The 15,671-nt window shown below is 39.4% G+C and overlaps 1 protein-coding gene across 1 annotated transcript in view; it reads right to left on the reverse strand.

Moving 5' to 3' along the window:
* SMG1 (SMG1 nonsense mediated mRNA decay associated PI3K related kinase) overlaps positions 1 to 15,671 on the reverse strand; it is a 59,383-nt gene that overhangs the window by 2,351 nt on the left and 41,361 nt on the right. Inside the window, exons 39-60 of the mRNA XM_082291931.1 lie at positions 15,353 to 15,575; positions 14,109 to 14,355; positions 13,321 to 13,550; positions 12,518 to 12,766; positions 11,997 to 12,135; positions 11,800 to 11,909; positions 10,970 to 11,188; positions 10,350 to 10,540; positions 9,530 to 9,702; positions 8,871 to 9,150; positions 7,880 to 8,152; positions 7,517 to 7,751; positions 6,974 to 7,200; positions 5,672 to 5,822; positions 5,390 to 5,579; positions 4,695 to 5,164; positions 3,578 to 3,715; positions 2,599 to 2,751; positions 2,086 to 2,265; positions 1,641 to 1,868; positions 1,005 to 1,216; positions 695 to 801 (exon numbers count right to left, since the gene is read on the reverse strand). Coding sequence (XP_082148057.1) covers positions 695 to 801; positions 1,005 to 1,216; positions 1,641 to 1,868; positions 2,086 to 2,265; positions 2,599 to 2,751; positions 3,578 to 3,715; positions 4,695 to 5,164; positions 5,390 to 5,579; positions 5,672 to 5,822; positions 6,974 to 7,200; positions 7,517 to 7,751; positions 7,880 to 8,152; positions 8,871 to 9,150; positions 9,530 to 9,702; positions 10,350 to 10,540; positions 10,970 to 11,188; positions 11,800 to 11,909; positions 11,997 to 12,135; positions 12,518 to 12,766; positions 13,321 to 13,550; positions 14,109 to 14,355; positions 15,353 to 15,575 — 4,625 coding nt within the window. The remainder of the gene's footprint in view (positions 1 to 694; positions 802 to 1,004; positions 1,217 to 1,640; positions 1,869 to 2,085; positions 2,266 to 2,598; positions 2,752 to 3,577; positions 3,716 to 4,694; positions 5,165 to 5,389; positions 5,580 to 5,671; positions 5,823 to 6,973; positions 7,201 to 7,516; positions 7,752 to 7,879; positions 8,153 to 8,870; positions 9,151 to 9,529; positions 9,703 to 10,349; positions 10,541 to 10,969; positions 11,189 to 11,799; positions 11,910 to 11,996; positions 12,136 to 12,517; positions 12,767 to 13,320; positions 13,551 to 14,108; positions 14,356 to 15,352; positions 15,576 to 15,671) is intronic.

A 15,671-nucleotide genomic window follows, 5' to 3' on the forward strand; every position in this document is an offset into this window, starting at 1 on the left:
TAAAAGTGCTTAAAGTCTCCAAAATAATAGCATATTATAGAGGCAAGAAAAAGCACAATTAAATGCATATCAAATAGACCTATCAGTTTTTCAGAACAAATGCATTTTAAATTCTGCACCGATTTTCAATCTATTTTCTAATTTCTTTCACTTCATAAACAAGAAGTGTTATTCCACCACTAAGAATTTATTTATATTAAGCAAATTTTTATTGCCTCTCAACCTCTATCATTCATAGGACAGTTATGAAAGGCAATTCTTGTTCTTGCTAGAAATTATAAACCTGCACCCTAGTCCAAATATTGACAGCAGAGTAATCCTTTAAATGGAAAGGATTTCTCCTGAGAAATGTTATTCATGCTTTTAAAGTAATGAAAACTTTGCAGACATGAATGCTTTTGTAGGGTTTCCAGATTAATTCCTAAGTCACCATAAATTTTAATACTAATTTCAACAGAAATCACAGTTCAGTTGATACATGTGACAATGCTTTCTGTGTATTTTGGGTGTTGTGGGGTGAACACAGACCTCAAAGGCTATGCTCAAGCAGTCATTGTATGATGAATTACTTGAATTTTATAGGCTTTTATAATCTTACAGAAATTGTCTGCATTTCAAAATTCATTAAGAGCTATGGTCCCCTCTCCAACATAATTTCCCGGTGGTTTCATGTTTGCACTTTTGCAAGTATTACCTGCAGCAAAGGTTGGCTGATATGTAGCAGCTGAAGTTGGGCTGGAGCATTCATTTGCTGTATCCGTGACTAAGGGTGATGCAAACCCCACCAGATTATTGTAGACACTGGGAAACATAATGGAGTTGATAAATATTCATACAACTACGTGACTTACTGAAAACTCAAAAATTAAATTAATTCAAATTTTGCAAAGATATTTCTGAGTTCTAAGACAATCATCAAGTATGTGGCCCGTGATGTGTTCCTGCTACATGAAAGGAGTTATGCAAAATGCCTTTTCTCACCTGAGACAAGGTAACTTTCTTACCTTTGGCTCTGTGTTTTTAGTTCTTTCAAGGTGGGAGTTATTTCCTGCAGCATTTCAACATGTTCCTGACTGCGGACTTGACCCATAACCTGAACTAATGTAAACAGAACTGTCTGAATATTATCTTGCCACGATTTATATTCGCCCAGGAACTGCCTAACACTATTGTCATAGGGAACATCTTCACCATCTGCCAAAGCCGCTTCTTCATCCTGGAACCAAGATGGGCAAAAAGGTCAACTGCTATATTTTGGCTAAGAGAATAAAGTTGAGCATTTCTGAGCCCTTTCAGCCCCTCAGTTTCTCATTTGAATTTTCAGAAGTTACATATCAAGCAAATAAATTTTAAAATGATAAATTTTTTTACTGATTAAGAACCTAGAGGACTTATAAACACAGTGTTTATAATAAACTGTCAAGAGAGATAAAAAGTTCAGTTCAACCAAAGCCTGCTAAGACTAATGCTAGAAAGCTCTATGAATTCCTAAACATGAACATTATGCCTTGAACTCCATACACATAAGCACATTTTACTGTTTCTAGATACTTTACAAAGCACAAAGCTACAACTGTTATTTTTCTTTAACTGTATTGACATGGGCTTGAAGAATAAATTTAAGGATGTTTCAGGCGTACCTTTGCCATAGCTTTCAGTAGATGTTTGACATCTCCAAGTTGTCTGTTATGACCCGTGAGCACAGTTTTAATACTATCCACCAGATTCTGAATTGTTTCACAAACTGTTTCTATTTGCTGTTCTCTTTCTGTTTGTACTGTTCTCTGTGTAGATATCTCCTGGGTCAACTGCTTGTGAGCTGAGTGAAGCCATTCAGAGCTGCCAATAGGATGTTCAAGACCAGTGCCCTAAAAATAACAGAAACATTTCTTTATCTGTACCCTGAGATAAAATTCACTTACTGTATAGACAGCACTGCCAAGTGCTTAGCAGCTGACAGCATAAACTCTGTAGCCACACTCCATCTGAAGGTGTACATAACACCAACTGGGAATGGAAGACAGAACTGAGAACTCCCTGCAGCGATTCTGGACCGTTTCGTGTTTTGCTGTGCCCTTTGCTTACCACTCTCTGCAGCAGGCGAAGCTCCAGGTCAGACACGGAGCTGTTGAACTGGGATGCAAAGGAGCACATTTGTTGGCAGCGTTTGAGGAGTTCAAACAATGCAGCATCAAGATTTAAGGCTTCTGCTGTTCTCGTACGTAAGCTTTCAAAATGAATGATATTACTGCAAAGGAAAGTGACCTGAAAAACCAAAGCAAGAGTGAGAAAAATTATTCCATTTCAACTGTCTATTAGACAAACAGCATTTATTTTCATGTCCTTTGAAGTGAGAATTTTAAACACACAGCTACTGCTCAGTTACAGGAGCAGTATCATCCCAGGGTCATCCAACCCTGCAGCAATTCTCACAAAGATTATTCCTATTGCTTTCCAGTGGGATTCCCAGAAGTGTTTGGTTATCTATATTTGTTCTGTAGATGCAGAGCAGAAAAATATCTTCTACATAAACCTCGAGCAGGAAATGAAGAGTGAACACACTTATGGAGTCAAGAGTACTGTACTTATCTGCAGTACCTGACTTGCTCTTTGACTTTCTTTCAGTACAAGGTTTCTTCTTTCAGCTATAGTGGCATCAAAATCTTGCAAGACTGGGGCCAGTGCAGGATTAGCACCTCCTGCCCATTTTAAACGCTGCTCAATACTTGCTTCAAGTGCTGCTAGTTTCTCCTGCATTGGGGAAGAAAAAAACCCATACAGATAATTCATACTGCTATACACCATTCTGACTTTAAATAAATTATGCACATGTAACACACGCAGACACATTCTTACACCCATATATGTAAAATACAGTGGTACTCATGATTGGCAAAGGTTAGTTTATGCTGTTTAGAAGTTTATTTCCAGTACACATCACAACTGGATTTGATTGTTATAGAAAGTCTACTGCCTAAATTTTAACTCACCAAAAAAAAGCAAAAGTAATCAGATTTCTAGACTAAGAATTATATAACATCATAGGAGTCCTCCACTGTTTCGCAAATAATTCAAGAAATTATTATAGACAGTACCTTCACAACTAAAAAAGGGAATTAAAATTCAGGAAGCTAAGCAGTATTTAATAAACAATTAAACATTCCATATTACTGGCACCAAAGAAATCTAAAGTAACACACAGAATACTTCATTTGCCCAGACCTACAAAGGAAACTTCTGACATTTAGCAGCAAAAGCAATAGTAAGGATGATCTAAGGCAGACAAACTTAAAGGACCATTACCAGCCTTCAGAAAGAAAGGTATTTTCACAGATTTGTATTTTTCTTCGAAGAGATTTACTGCTATTCCAAAGAGAACATTTTGCATGAGACAGCGAAATCCATCAACCTAACAGCATCCATCAGACAGACTGAAAGAGATCAATGACAACACCTCCACATTTGTGTGCAACAGCAAGCCAGGCAACAGAATGTGAAGGTGGTGGATGATTCTGCAGTTTGTGTTAGTCAGTTCAGCATGCTGCTCCCCAAACAACCCTCCCCAAAACAGTCATACCTGGACCGTTGCAATGGAAGCTTCAATCTGACTGAGCGTGTGAAGTTTCTTTTTCATGCTGGCTAAAATTGCAGACCGAGGTGGAGGAGTGACAGAAATAGCCTGGGGGCGACTGATGAGGAGATCTTCATGCTGCCACTTTAAGAAAGCAACAGCAACACTCGATTATCAATATTGCTCAGCACAAAATACTTTGCATCACAAGCAGCAATTGCAGTGCTCTGGCACACTTTGTAATCAGACAATACCAGCACAGCTCAAAGTTCTACATAATTTGAGAGCATTACATGATACAAGCAGGTGCAAACTGTGTTTTGCTAGCTTGGATGTTTATACCATTAATCAGTCCATTAATTTACTAGAAGTGATTTACACACATTTTTTTGGTCTAAAGGAAAAGCCATCAATATTCAGAAACAATTCACTTGTGATGCATTAAAACCAAGACAATTTTGCTTACCAGTCTATGAAATGGTTCATTAGCAGACATGGAGAAAGCCTTGTCCCTAAACCTACAAATCACTATAAAATGAAGATCACTGGTAGTACAACACAATGGATACCAGTGTAAAAGGTACACAATGGCATTTATCTAAAGTCTCAGAAGAGCATTTTTCAGGACTGCTACTGCTACTCTTTGTATTTTTTAATGAAGCAAAGAGTGGAGCAAGGAGACAATTAATGCACTAAAACTTTGAAGAGAAGATACAAGATTCAGCAACTCATAACCCTCTGTTCTAAGCCATCTCCTCCCTTGAAGTCAATCTGTTTGAAAAAAAGGGGGAGAATGGGACAGCATTGCTGGTAAGAGTCAGTGAACAAACTATTTTCCAAAAAATGACTTAATTGCTATTGAAAAAAATTACGTGTATTGATTCAAAAGAATTTATAAGTTGCCAAATTTGCTTCTTGTAAAGCAGCCAGCCTTAAAAACAAACCTAGCAGTAACACTGTTTGCTTATATATTTACAGCACAATAAAAACCAAAATACTTCATCGAGTCCATTAAAATACCTCAGAATTTATTCAACCAAATACCGTGTTTGCTGTGCTCAGACACTGTAACTCATGCTCACTTTCCCCATCTGGGAATGGCCAGCCTGTGCCAGGCTCTCACCTGGAACATGGCAATGTGCAGCTGCACTCTCTGCAGGCTGGTCTTGCACGAGGAAATGCTGGTTTCCAGCCGCCGCACCAGGTCGTGCTTCTTCCAGGCGGTGTCGTAGGAGCTGGCCAGGACTGTGGCCCTGTTCATCACCAGCTGCGAGAACTTGCCAATCTGGATATTGTGCTCCACAGCTTTCTTGCACAGGTCATCCACAGAAACTTTGCTTTCTGCTCCAAAGTCTTTAGCCTCTACCTGAGCAATGATATCGACACCCAGGGCGCTGATGAAACTGCACAAGGTCAGTCCCAAAGCTTGATTTGGAAGGCCAATTAAAAGCTGCCTCACAAAGTCTGCTGTAAAAGCCTTAATTGGCTTGGCCATTTGATCTTCACTAAAACAAGAGTTCCTGTAAAGGGCTTTCACATTGACAATTTGAACAGGTCCATTTACTGCATTCTGGTCTTCAAGTGAACTGATTCCTTTTAAAGTGAAAGATAATATTTTTGTTATAAACAAAGCATTTGATGCATCCAAAAAAATAATATCTGACTTACAAACAGAGTGAAAGCACAGGAATTCATTTTTAATTCCTGCTTCTTTACCATATATCAAGGGTAAGTTACAACAAAAGTGACCGTTTCACATTCTTCTGATTGGAATGGGAAGTGGATAAAGGCATACTGAATATTTGATAACTTTTTTACCTGACAGTGTTTTAGAAAAGGTACCACAGAGCCTGAAAAATTCTTTAATTGTTTGCAGTCTCTTCAGAAAGAAAATTTCCTCCAGAACTTGCCGATTATTGTCATCATCAAAGAAGTTAACTTGGGTGCTGCGGGCTTCCCTAATTATGTCAATCTTACGCCAAGCAAGAGGTATCTCCATCTTGTTTAGCTGAGCAATGTAAAGGAAATTAATTAGTTTGGTTTTTTTAAAAGTTTCCTAATTCTGACTCAAACAGCACTCCAAAAAGAACAAATCCATACCTTTTCAATCAATAAACCAAATGCAGTTTCCACTTGAGCAAACATTCCGTCAAAAGCTACCAAAAGCATCTGACCAGCTGACATTTTGGGAGTTTCATCAACTGAACCATTTCTTGGCTGAATCAGTTCACCATACTGAGCATGAAGTACTCTTAAAAGGAAAAGAAGAAATAAAATTACATGGTTTTGTGAGTCCACAATAAATAGAATTTTCTTAAGCTGACTGATCCCACAGATAGAACAGATTGGAATTAAGTTGCATCTGGACAAGGCTTTTCCCACCCTCTCTGCCCCATTTTCACATGAGTCCCAATGCTGGTCTTCCAACAGTGAAGGATATCAAATACAACAGGACTGTACTACATGACCAGCTACAAAGCTAACTTAAAATACAGGTAGAAGACAAAGACTGTACTTTCTATGAGCATGATAAAGTTATGAATAGTTAGTGATGTAAATATCAACTTTCATCCTTGAAAAGCAAGCACTGGTTTTATAACATGCACATTTACAAATGACAGGAGCAGGAGTGAAAAGGTGGAGGATGAGGTCTTAAGAGCTGGTTGCTCCTGAAGGGTGCTTTTATCCCCTCCTTCCCATATGTGACTTTTGACCTTCAACTAACCAGCTGAGCAGGCTTGCCAATGGGCAAACCAGGAGGAAAACTAAACTAAGAGAAAAAAAGTAAATTGTTTTCAACAGGTACAGCAGCCTTCCCTGTACCACTCATTTAGCCACCACAACTGGCCCAAGGGAAACGTCACCTGAAGATTTTGAATTGGCTTAATTGTGTACCAAGCACTTATCCAGAAAGATAGTCCCACACTACAAGATGCACAAGTCTGTCTGTTTGGTTAGGGTTTTGTTTCATTTTGGTTTTTTAATCAAGTCACTGACTCATTAAGCAAAAGCTGCTCATTAAACCTCCTGATGAAGAGTGCCATGGTTACAAGCTCTCCCTTTCACAGGTTCCTCCCACAAACTAATGAACTAGTTCCTATTTTTAGCATCCTTTAACTTCAAATATAAAATCACAACTGCGTATTTTGGAAAAAGTTGACTACCAAAAGTCAGCTTTAGGCAGATGTAAGTTGCCACAGCTCCATATTTCTGTGTATGCGTGTGGATAAACACACAAACACGCAGACAGGAAAAAAGTGTACACTTTAGACCCTGCACTCTGCTTAAGGGTGTTCTTGGGCAAGAAAAGCCTATATATCAAACAAAAAATAATTTTAGACAAACTAATGTTCTTCAGTCTTCACTCTCTCACACCAGAACTGAAAAAAATAGGTGATTTACCTTGCAACATCAATGTAATGAGTATGTGTCTCCTCCTCTATACCCATAGCAGCATTTCTTAAGTAGGCTTGGAGAGATTCAACCAACGTTTGCAAAGGCACTCCATCAGTTGTTTGCTCTATAAGATTATCCAGTTCATGGAGCATACTCTCTAAAGTATACTCTCCTTTCATTAAGCACCTAAGTGCTTCAGGGAAAATGATCTGTCGGAAGTTTGAGTTCAATTCCTGTTGGGAAGTAAGCATGAAAAAATAAGAAATTTCTCCCTCTCAAAAAATATCACATGCAACATCTTTTGTCATTTTAGTACTACACCACCATGCAGCACACATTATCTAAAATATAACATCGTGGTGGTCAGCCAAGAGTCCAGAGTCTACTGTTTAATTAACTTTGAAGAAATCAGCAGTCAAGGAGCAAGACTTACGAAAAAATCTCAGCAGCATCATAAACAAACATTTAGCCTGCTAAGGAAGAATCTATTAAGAATGACTTAGCTGAAGCCTTGATGGATGGGGGCAAAAAGTAACATAGAAGAATCACCTGAAGTGAGATATATACTCCATTGGCTAAGTGGACAGCTTCTGATGCTTCCATGGGGTTTGGAATATCTAAGTCCTGCGGTACAAGATGACACTGCTTCAGCAGCTGCACAAGGCACGTGACATTCCCACTCATGCTGCAAAGCTCCTCCAGGAACCAGGCTCCATCTCTGGAAGTCAAATCAACCAGCTGCTCTCCAGCGCTCGACGCTGCGCCTTCCATCATCAGGTTTCGCCTAGATGAATTGAGACACTTAGACAACATGCCTGCTGTTGCACTCTCGACACAATTCCCTCCCTTGACTATTCCTGTGACGTGGTCTCCAGCAGGAGCTCAGGTGGAATCTCCCAGGAGGGAACTCACCTCGTCAGCGCGCACAGAGCGGAGATGATGACGCTGGCCAAGCTCAGCGAGCCCTCCTCGCCATTCTCGTGCAGGAACACTTTGATGCAGCGCTCGATCTCCTTGAGCTGCTCCTCGCACACGGGCACAGTGACTGCCTCCTGCTTCAGCCTCTCCACCTGCCTGATGAGCCTGCTGTTGATATCGGCTGCATAGCGCTGCAGGGTCATCTCCGTGGCCGTTATGAACTGACACATGCTCGGAGGCGGCTGAGGAGCGTACTGCATTTCATACCTGGAAAGAAAAAGTACACTGACTAAATGTTCCCTTCTCAGGTGGTAAAAGATTGCATTCTGCTCTGTAGGTAGGAAAAATACCAGTGTTTGAGCCATTCCTGTATCACCTAATTCTTATAAACAAGCAGTTGATGACTACCCTAAAGTTGCTTTTATAAAGTCCTGGAATGCACCGTATTTCACACCTATTTGCAAGGACTTCGACAGTTGTCCTTGAGGCAAAGAATGAATACAAGACAAAAAGGAAGAAAACAGGTTTCAGAGTAAATGTTTGAATACAATGTAGATCATCTTAAATATAATCTAAGACAAGCCATAATAATGCTGAAACAGCCTGACTTTAGAAGAAAAAAAGAATCAGAAACTGCTTGAAAATCTAGATTAAAAAATAAAATCTTTCCTTAATTGATTTTTAAATACTAGAAGTTTCTAAAACCTGAAATATCATTACCCTGAAGTCACAAACAGGAATTCTTCATTTGTTCATTTCAGGGCAGTGTTACTTGATTTTCATGTAGAAGTACACAGATGAAACTCTGGAACGGTATTCTTAAAGGAGTTTCTTATAATTACTCCAAATTTACAGAATTACAACTTAATCTTGATTTGCTTTATAATTTGATAAGTCCTTGCAAAAGTATGTATTTTAATGATAAAATCAGGGTAGTAGCTCGAAAATTACATTCTTTGAACAATTCGTTGTTCTGTCAACTTACTTCCTAAAGACATCCTGACAACGCTCTATTGTCATGTTACAAATGAGTTCTTCCATCCAGGTTTTCCACTGCTCTATTCGGTGCTTCTGAAACACAGCTTTTGGATACTGCAGAGCTACTGTTGCATAGTTGTGCAATTGTTCCAGGCAGCCACGTAACACGGATCTTCTCTGCTGCAGAAGAGCACCAACTTCTCCTTCCAGTTGTTCACACTGACTGATTAGATGGGCCTGGCCTGCATTTTGCAGAAATGCTGTTGCTGGGACATAACTTGGAGGACCTTTCAAGAAAGAAGGTTAAAAATAAAGACATCTCTGAAGCAGACACATTTTATATCATACAAAAACTGAGCATTAACACCTTTTCAAAAATATACTTTTACTTGTGATAAAGAAAGCATAGAGAATTCATACTGGGAATTTTGAGAGCAAGGTAAGAGAATATCATGCCCAGATAGGATAAGACAGACAAGTTCCTTCAGACAGCTTGGCACTGAAACCTTCAAATGCTCTAAATCACCCTTCAAAGAAGCCCCTTTCTTTTAATTTATTACATACAGATCAGAAACTTAAATTAGAGGATACTCATAATGCCTCCTGATATTAAACTCAAGTTATTTTCAAACCATTAAAACCACCCCCAGAAATACTATTTTGTACCTAGGTCCATTTGTGTGCTAATTTCTTGGAGCAGACTTGCAAGTTGCGTTGCCTCTAAATTACTGAAGGCAGTTTGGTAATGTGTTATCCACTGCTCAAACTCATTCAGCTTCACCTGGATGGCTTCCTGGACAGCTCTTTGTTGAGACTGCAACTGTGTGTGCTCAGAATACCTGAATTATTGAAGCCACAGAATCAAGTAAGTACTACAAGAAAAGAAATACTTAATACTATAGACTTAATATATTAATACTTCATGCTATAGACTGCAGAACCATACTGAACAATACAACTGTGTTAGCCAGGAAATGAACATGTTCTCACCAATTACACAAAACTAACAATGTTGCATTATTAATTAATTCTGTTTTCCTACAATAAAATTAATGCCTGTGCACATTCAAGCAATTCTGAAATACTTGATCAATTTCATATAGCCTTCAAAAATGACTTGAAGAATTAGAAATTGATATGAAAAGATCTTTGTGCTATTTATCAATAGTTCCCTTATGTGGATTATTACGATGGGACATCACATTCAGAACATTCCCTCTCTTGCCTTGAGGGTCAAGTGTGGAACTGGGACTAGCACAGGTTATATTGATGGAGTATGAGATGCAGGACATAAACAGGATCATTCAGTAGGAAAAGGTTTTAGTAGTTCTTCTGTACAAGGAATGACCTGCTTACTGCAAGAATAGCTTCTACCCAGCTATTCACTCATATACAGATTTCTAACATTTATCCCAAAAGTACATTACTAAAACACCATCTGTATTCTACTGTGGGACTCCTGACAGAATTCCTGGCTCCTCTGTACCTGTGCTGAAGCGTGTGGGAGGGATGATCCACTCCTTCTGCACCTTCCAGAAATTCTATCTCTTCCAGTAGTTTTCCTTGCAACTTTTCTACATCTGTTAACTGCTCCTGCAGGTTCAGATACTCCTCCAAACTACTGTCCAGTTTTGGCAGCACAGCAAGCATTTCATCTCTGTTCTTAAACCAGTTAACCTGCAATCAAGGCACAGATGTTAACAAACTGGACTTTATTCAAACTGGTAATACAAAGTAACATATGGCAGAACTTAACCCTTCTACAATGCCATTCATCTAGCACTGCTTCCAGTGCTACAAGTGCCAAATTTTAACATTCTTTATTTAGACTGCTCTCTAAACATCTATTTTTATTCTCCTAGCCCAAATTCAAGCAAGGCACTAAAACATGTTTTAGAATTAAGCATGCAGAAACTGGAAACAAAATACTTGCAAGTTCAATATAAACACTTCCCTTCATACAAACTCAATTTATCACAATAGAATTCGTGAACTATTGCTAATATAATGACCATATCTTCTCCCATCCCCAAAATGCAAATAAACGAAATGAAAGCACAGAGCCTACTTTGGTTAAAAAAATGAAAATTACTGTAGTAAACTCACCTTTATCTCAGCCACCCTCGAGGAAAAGAGACTCCGTGTAATATCCCTTTCCATTTCCCTTTTGCTCTGTTTGTTTTCAGCCTGCTGGCCACCACCACCATAGACAGCTCCAGCAAATCCTGCCTCGCCTCCAGCTGTCCAGTCCACCAGTGGATCATAAACAAAAGCTTCCAGCAGGGTAAGCAAAGTCTCTCTCCCACGCCGCATAATGTGAAGGACCTGCATCGTATTTTAAACAGACTCATTCTGATTCTGCATTATCCTTGTAGAATAGTGGGAACTTAGATGCAAAATACTGTACTTGAGTAGGTACAGAAATCCATAATGTGTCCCTAACCACTACAGCGACAGGAAGAACACCACAGTGGGTACAAATGTAGCTAAGCCTGTAGGAACATCAAAGTCAAGACTGCATTCTAGCCTTCCACATAAACTCTATGCATGAGTCACACACACTTGAGGAGGAAAAATCTCCCTTCTTCAGAGCATTTTTCTTTTTAAAGACATATCTGTTGTGTTTATACAGGATGATAAAGGAAGAGGGCAAGCAAAATGTCAGAAAAAATTCAGGAAAAACATAACATTTTAATCTAGAACTGAAAGTCCCCCTTCCATCCTAAATTTTAGTCGTAACCCTACTTGCACGTGCATTTATCAGACAACCTCAGGTTTCTTGAACACATACCATAGGATATAGCTAAAGTAAGTCCAATTAAAATCACAGCAGAAAGGTGACAGCTCTATAAACCAGCAGCAGAATGTAGAACAGAAAAGTTCTAAGACAGTATTTGGCCAGTGGAGGCCCTCAGTTTTCACATCTCCTACCATACCTGTTCACAAGAGAGCCTGAACACTCCTTCCACTCCTGTCACTCCCAGCGCCGTTTCGATGTTGTGCGTCATCCGGAACGGAACCTTCTCTGGGACCCTGAGGCTCTTTCCTTTAAGATAAAAAATTAAGTTGTTTCTTTTAATTACCAATTAAGGAAACCTTTTATTTGAATAACATAGAGCATTTTTTAAATTACCTTTTTCAAAGCAAACATTATAATCTATGTGGACAACTTCTCCTGTAGTCATATCTATAAGAACATTATCCAGATGTCTGTCTCCAAGACCAATGATGTAGCCAACCATGGACATAACTGCAGTGGATCTTGCATACGACTTAAAAGAGAGTTTCAGGAAAAAATTATTTGTGGGAATCCTCTGCCAACACATTGGACTGACTACCATCTTAAAACATTATTTTAAGTGTAAGTGTAAAACAAATCAAGCCCAACTTATTCCAAGCAGTTTTCTATTTGTTGTTCGATGGCATCTTACAAGAGTTCTCATTTTTCAGGCTGATAATTCTAGTATAATAATGTACACTTATCTGGTCTATACCCATGTTTTAATTCCAGATGGCACAACTGCCAACATTTCATCAAACTCACAGCAGCACTAGCTCTCCAAACTCACAAGTATCACACCTCAGGCATTTGTTGCCCCTCATCCCATTAAAACCACAGCCTCTAATATGTAAAATACAGTAGTTACAACTCACCTGTGTAACTCTCCACCACTCATCTGGTGTGGTACAGGATGACCAGAGCTCCTTAGCGAGGAGATTCGGGGGAGTTGCTTCCATCAGTTCTTCCAGAACAGCCCTCATGACATTCAAGGGCCAGTCACGACGTGACACGTCAAGACTAAGCCCGACTGCCTTTAAAGCAGGTCCAATTTTACTGTAGTAAAGTTCACTGGGTCTAGGAACTATTCCAGGATTCTGAGGGGTCTGGTAAGAGTCCTGAGCCTAGAAGAGATAAAAATGTTAGCGTGGATGTATTACCACAGAAACATATTCCATATTCAGTGTTGGTGAGAACAAAATATGAAATCAACACCTCTACTGAGCATGACTTCTGCAGCTCAGAGAATGCTTCAAAATTCAGTAGTTAAGGTCTAAATAAACTGAAAACACATTGTTTTGGCCTAATTTTACTCTCAAAGTAGATCTCAAATATAACTGCAAAAACTGTATGTAGAATGAAATGAGAACAAGTAAACAAGATATGGAACTAAAGTAATTTCAACCAAGGTTGATTCTATTGTAAAAAGCAGTTCTCTTCAATTATCATGCCAGAACAGCATTTTTATGTTACATGCTGTAATTATATATAAATAACAAATATACAATTTCACTGACTTCTGGTGAAGTCCCAAGACACATGAAAACACAGAACCTTCCTGCATCACTACGAACAAAACACAATCCTTGTAAGACTACGCGACTTCGAATTACAAAGCAAATCAAAGTAAGTATTTCTGTTGTGACTTGCTGTGCTTAGCCCAGAACAGAGGCGGTACCTTTTGTGCCTGTAAGGCAGCCTCCCGCTGCTGCCAGCGCTTGTAAAGCCCAAACAAAGGCGTGGCTCCATCCACCCACTGGATGAGGCCTGACCTCGTTCCCAGGGGTGTCACCGAGTAGTGCCTGGCGTGGAACCGCGGCGTCTCTTGCCGGTTAATCGTAGCAAACATGGTGTTCACAATGGACAAGAACTGCATGATTCTTTCATCCAGATGCAAGTCCTCCAAACCTGCGGTAAATTTGTTTAAAATTTAGCTTCTAGATGAAAAAAAATTCTCTTAAAGCCCAAAATTCGGCATTTTTTAAAACCTACATTTCAGACTATGAATATCTTTATAATATGTAGATTAAGGATGAGTTGTTCAGCCTAAACCAAAGTGTTGACATGGCATTTACCTACAAGTTTATGCCAGCTTGCTGTGTGAGCAGTACACAGAATAGTTTCTTTCCCTTTCAGGGAAAGCAAGAAGTCTCTAAAATTCTCTTTTAGGGGCTACCTTAAGCTTCCAGAAAATTGCATCCAACTAATCTTATCAATATGCAAGCAGAGCATTGCTTCTGATGAAAGCCTTGCAAAGAAGGGATTTGACTTACACTTTCACAAGGCAAAATTCCTGAAAAACGTATGGTGAAGTGGGAGGTAGGGAAGAGAGCAAATGCTTCAAACTCCTCTCTCTTATCAGTCACACAAGTAAAACTAAAGTTGCACTGTGCAACCTTCCTAGCTTTAATACACTAATTTTTAACAAGAGACAGTACCTGATATGAGAAAAACGCAGTTACTTACCTTTGAACAGGTAGGGATAGTTCTTCCCATCTGAACCCAGGAAAAGCAGCTTTTTAGGTTTGGTTTTGGTGGGCAGGATGGTGATGGTGCTGCCCACACTGTGGATGGTGACTGTGTCCCTGGTGGACACCTCTCCAGGAAGTGCAATTTCAGTGTTCATCATGGCAGCCAACCAAGGACTGATTTCTTCAAGGCGTAGGATGTAACTGGCCCGTTTCTGTGCTCTTTGCTGCAAACTTAGCATTACCTATGCCAAAGAGATTTTTTTCTTTTAGGCTGACGTTCACCTTAACGTCAGTTAGCATTAAGTTAGCATTAAGCATTAAGTTAGCATTAAGAAACAAAAACACCATCAAGCTGGACTTAATGGTGGTCATTTTCCAGAAAACAAAGATTTTTCCTAAACTCCCTCTCACCCTCGCCATGCTGCTAATCCAGATACAGTTTAGGATGAAGATTACAAAAACTAAACAACATCCTTTATGCAGCAAATATACCCTGTGCACTGATAAGCACCAAAGTCACAACAAATCATGCTCCTCAAGAAGTTTGCTCCTGTATTTATGAATATTTGAGCTGTGGTTAAAGGCAGCAGCATTCAGCAACCTCCTGTTTATGTATCTGAACACTTGTTTGTTCTGCAAAGCAGAAGAGGAAGTACAAGGAAAAAAGGTCTATTTGCATGTAAAGCCTTGGTTCTGTCTAGCAAGACTTTTAAAAACACCAGGGTGGCTCTGGATAGTCGAGTGAGTGTTTTGTTTCTCTACAGACTCACAAAAAACTAAGAGAAGATGACATAATTGACAAAATACCCCTGGGAAGGGTTGATCATCTGAAGGTTGCTGCACAGGCCAAGAACTACACTTAGATAAACAGAGAATCATCTTGTTAAAATTTAAATCCACTGAACTCAAGAGTTTCAGAAAGACAGTATTTGAAAGAAATAAAGCCCTCTGCTCCCAAAGCTGACAGCATCCCAGACAGCAGAAGATGCAAGATTTGAAAAACCTAAAATAATTTTGAAGGATAGAAATGCAATAACAGACAATCAATAAGACTGGCTAGAGTCAAAAATTACAGTGCTTTAGTGCCCAGGGTGCCTGTGCTGACTGCTGAGCAGACAAAGTTTCAGGCTGCAATTTTGATACGGCAAGAGAACAGCAAGAAAAGGAGAGGGTCAAGTACATGGTGCAGCAAGAACAGCCAGTGTCTCTACATTGTACTCTTCATCTTGCATGTAATACCTCTTTAAATGGGAGCCAGCTGCTTCCAGGTTTAGCAGGATTCAAAGGATTCTTAAGTTTCTCTAGTGCATTTTCAATTGCATCTCCATAGTTATCCTGAAACCATTTCTCATGAGGAGTTTCTGCAGGAGCTGCAGTGATGCTCCTCACATGTTCCAAAGCAAACACAATGGGCTTCATCAGAGCTGTGTGCTTTTCACGCATGATTGCTATTTTCTCCTCTCTGTTACAAAAAACACACAAGTTCCTCTTAATGCCATAAAACCAAGTTCTCATAATCAGAGCATTAAACAACAAATGAGACATTGAAGAACTCACA

This window comes from Coloeus monedula (assembly GCF_965178545.1).
Source record: "Coloeus monedula genome assembly, chromosome: 16".
NCBI classification, from domain to species: domain Eukaryota; kingdom Metazoa; phylum Chordata; class Aves; order Passeriformes; family Corvidae; genus Coloeus; species Coloeus monedula.